Genomic DNA, 4,035 nt, shown 5'->3' with positions numbered 1-4,035 from the left:
GCACTGCCGATGCTTCTTCTTCTTCCTCCTCACACTTTCTGCCCTTGACCCACCGAGGGAGTTCAAATAACTCTGGATCCGAACCAAGCACCCCTTGATTTTCGGTCAGGCACCCTACAGTTACAATGGACGGCTACCACACTGTTAAAATAGAGGTGGTGATGGTGGTGGTGGTGATGGTGAAAGGGCTCGCCGTTGTCGGTCTCACAGATGTGGGCAACTTCACCACATAGCACACTCCTAGCCAACCACCATTCCAAATGATATCATTCTGTGTGATGATTCGTTCAAAACAGGGGGAGGAGCCTATCTGGGACATGCATAATGTGTCCACGATAGGCGTCTCCTCCCATTTTCAGCAAATAAGGACACAGAATGATATAATTCAGAATGATGGTTGGCTAGGAGGGTGCTATGTGGTGAAGTTCTGTTTTAACAGTTCACCACCTTTCACCACCACCACCACCACCATCTGTTTTAACAGTGCATCCCCGATCGGAAATTGGGAGGATTTAGGCTGGAATCCCCACGTCAGCAGCTTTTCCCTGAGTTCATTAGCTTTCATTGGTTCGCGATCCTGGAGTCTTATGTGTGTTTGGGTCGTCCCTGATTGTAGCCTGCTCCGCTAATTCTCGTTCTGTATCAAGGAAGAGTGGTTAAGGGACAGGAACCGATGAATATATTGAATATGAGCCCACATACTTAAAGAGATAACAGGTAAAAAGATAATTCAAAGGAGTATGTGCGCGTGTGGGAGCAAGTGTGATGTCATAGTGTCATATTGTGTCATGGTGTCATAGCACACAAGAGAGTACACTCTTAGAAATGAACATCATAGCACGCTCCTAGCCAACCATCATCTCGAATGATGTCGTTACCTGCTCCGATTTGTCGAAAACGGGAAGCGCACGCCTATTTTGTGGCACTTACACTGTTTGCAGTTTCACAAAAGAGGTGTACGCCTCCCGTTTTCAACAAATCGGGGCAGATAACGATATCATTCGAGATAATGGTTGGCTAGGAGTGGGCTATGCGGTGATGTTCATTTCTAAGAGTGTATAAGTTAATCTAAAAGCGCGGTGAGAGCGAATAACAAACGTTGTGATTCGAGTTCCCACGGACCAGTTGCACTTATTTTATGGACTGGCCTAACTGATGCGGTCATATTTGTTGTTGCCACGCATGCGAACGATGGACCTGTAGTATGCCTAGGTAAACGTGCTTCAGCGTCGTTTCTTCCAGTTGTGCCATAATCCCCGATAATAATAATGATACATTATAGGAACCGACAAACCAGACAAATTCAAATTGTCACTAAACTTCGCGAATAGTCTCCCGAATTGAAGAAATGACTGGAACTTGACTGACTTGAAAGAATGACTGGAACTATTACTGGTACAATTGTTCTGTTGATGTTAAAGGTTGTTGGTGTATTAATCACTAGTGCTGTTAAAATTGTCCAAAATGTATGTTGTTCTGTAAACTATTGTTACGTTGTTAAAATCGCGGTGACTGCATGTAGAGGACCAAGTTCCTCGTCAGGGACCCTAATCCCTTTCGCACCTGGCCCTCATTTCCCTTGGAAATAAACAAATGAAAAAGGAATTTAAAAAAATGAATGAAATAGTCTGCGTAAATATGTGCTCTTCGTGACTTTGATGGGATTAGGCTATACAACTCAGCTAATTGTGAAATTTTCCATCCACACAGAGGGAAAAAAATAGTTACAGGTTCTTTCTCACGAAATTGTTCCCTTATGCATGTCATTCGACATTTCACGGTTGACGGCTTAATTCGAAGTATTTGCATTCATGCACACGAATTATGTACAAGGACTGTTCGAACAGATCGTGAAATGCTGCCCCGACTCTGTGACGTCCATTTATTCCCATGCATTTAGGACTAATTTTTGTGGCAATGCATCGAGTCCCCAAAAATGACTAAAATAGTCTGGGGAAAATAGTCACTGAGGATTGACGCAGGCACAGTGGCTCCCTTTCACCCTCACCTGCTCGCCACGCGCATCGCCGGGCTGCTTCCGGCTCCAGGCTGGAAAGATGGCGGCAGCCCGCACGAACAAAAAAATGGACAAACACGGAAATAGCTGAGATTTATTATTTGGTTTAATGTGAATTTCATTCAAGCAAACATCCTGAACCAATGTTTCCTTTTGAAGGGAAGCTTCCGAAGGGGTATCTTCACATAATTGGTAGTTCGGAGTCCCACGTGGCGAGACAGCTATAATGTCATGAACGACGCTGAAAGTTGTGCTGCGGATTATTCACACACCCCTAATACCCCCGAAATATTGATTCCCCCAACACTTGCTATTCTGGATGAACCATTACAATTAAGAACAACGAAGCCGTCTATGGAATCAAAGAGCACGTCAACGCCCGCCATAGTTGTACCCAGAGACCATCCATCGCATCTTCGGATGCAACCAGGGGGTGGCGTGTCTATAACAATATTTTCGGAGGGGTTCTACGGGGATTGTGCACGGGGAAGGAGGAATTCCCACTCATTTCCCTCTCCCAAATGCACTACAAAAGATACGATGTCTGGTGATTTGAACCCCTGGATATGGAGCACCCCCCCCCCCCCCCCGTCTATGTCACTGAGCAGTCCCACACAGCCTGTCGTCCTGCACTGTATACCTTCTAATCAGGAGTCTCCGCGCATGCATTATAGTGAAATTCCTCATCTGTCCACATTTAATGCAAGCACGGGATGGAAGCAGGTGAAGATACTGGCAGGATGTACATGGGCTCTCTAATCGAACACCAAGATCCAATGAGAGATATGCCCTGCGCACCTTTTTCAATCGCAATGGATTTACTTTCTTCGAGGATCTGAAAACGATTGACCACCATGTACCATGGAAACATCCTAGGTTCGCGAAAGTAGCTGCCTTCCTGCTGCTTCTTTAGCCTTGGTCAACCTGCTGGTATTCCTGCACTCTAAGAAAAAAAAGGTAGAATTTCCTACCCCAAGTTGCAGCAGGACGGTACTTCTACCATTTCGTGCTAATCCACACGCGAATTCTCCCGCGCGGGTGTAAAAGCGAGGTATAACTTCTCGAGCTCGCTTTCTTATAGCCATCGTAATTTTCATTTTCACATTAGCTTCATCCATCGCGGCTTCTGTCGAGGACCGGAAGCATTTTACGGGCGGTACTTCATTCGGAAGCACTCTTGGCTTACTTCGAGGTGAGTGATGCCGCCGGTTCATTTCTGATACTTCTGATATTTTCCACCCTTCTAAAAAATGGACAGCTGTAAAACCGAAACAGGAAGACTTCCATTGAGAGCTTTCAAGGGCTACAGTCGGCTACGGCCGGCTACTGCAACAACATTATAGCAGTGCCAATCCAAGCCAGCGATGATGCGGAGTTTGGTTCTGTGCACAGAAATATGATGTTTTCGCGGTCATTTGCGTTGGTAGTCATATAAACTGCCCTAGAGCGTAAAAACAGCCGCGCCTGAATGCAGACATCGCAATGTCGGATCAACTTCCGCAGTGTAAGCATTTGATGTCATTGAAGAGGTCGATGGAAGGGAGCAGCTGGTATACTACATGATGACAGGAAGAAAAACGGGAGACAAAATGCTGTTCGACTTTTTTGTCTCTGTGTCTCTGGTTTTTCTCACTGTCACTGTAAAGCTCGTCTTCCACTGCTGAGATTTTTCGACACTTGCAGTACTCGAAACACTCGGCGCATACCCTCTACACAGAGCTGTTGAAACCGGAGACATTAATGCCGTGGAGCTCCTTCTGCACAATGGGTATGATGTCAATTCGGGGAACTATGACCAGATGACTCCTCTCCATGTGGCATGTAATCGTGGAGACATCAACTGCGTACGAAGACTGCTGAAACACGGAGCCAATGTAAGCAGTCAGGCTACACGTACGTACGGTTCCTTCTGCAGTTATACGGTCTGCTTTAAGTCTCATTAAGAGTGCAAAATTTGTTTCTCTAAGTTCGACAAGACTTAGTGGACGCGTCTGTACCACTGTCTAGTCTAATTCTTC

At 45.8% G+C, this 4,035-nt stretch overlaps 1 protein-coding gene across 2 annotated transcripts in view; it reads left to right on the top strand.

Annotated features, from left to right (window-relative positions):
- LOC135400272 (ankyrin repeat and SOCS box protein 13-like) overlaps window positions 1-4,035 on the top strand; it is a 41,159-nt gene that overhangs the window by 24,993 nt on the left and 12,131 nt on the right. The window contains exons 1-2 of one of the 2 annotated variants that reach the window (XM_064632054.1): window positions 3,345-3,521; window positions 3,701-3,891. In XM_064632054.1, the coding sequence (XP_064488124.1) occupies window positions 3,500-3,521; window positions 3,701-3,891 (213 nt within the window). In that variant the 5' untranslated portion in view covers window positions 3,345-3,499. Of the gene's footprint in view, window positions 1-3,344; window positions 3,522-3,700; window positions 3,892-4,035 lie in introns of those variants that run through there. The other variant, XM_064632055.1, reaches the window with a different exon arrangement.

This window comes from Ornithodoros turicata, chromosome 7 (genome assembly GCF_037126465.1).
Source record: "Ornithodoros turicata isolate Travis chromosome 7, ASM3712646v1, whole genome shotgun sequence".
NCBI lineage: Eukaryota > Metazoa > Arthropoda > Arachnida > Ixodida > Argasidae > Ornithodoros > Ornithodoros turicata.
This window is presented reverse-complemented; position numbering and strand designations above follow the sequence as displayed.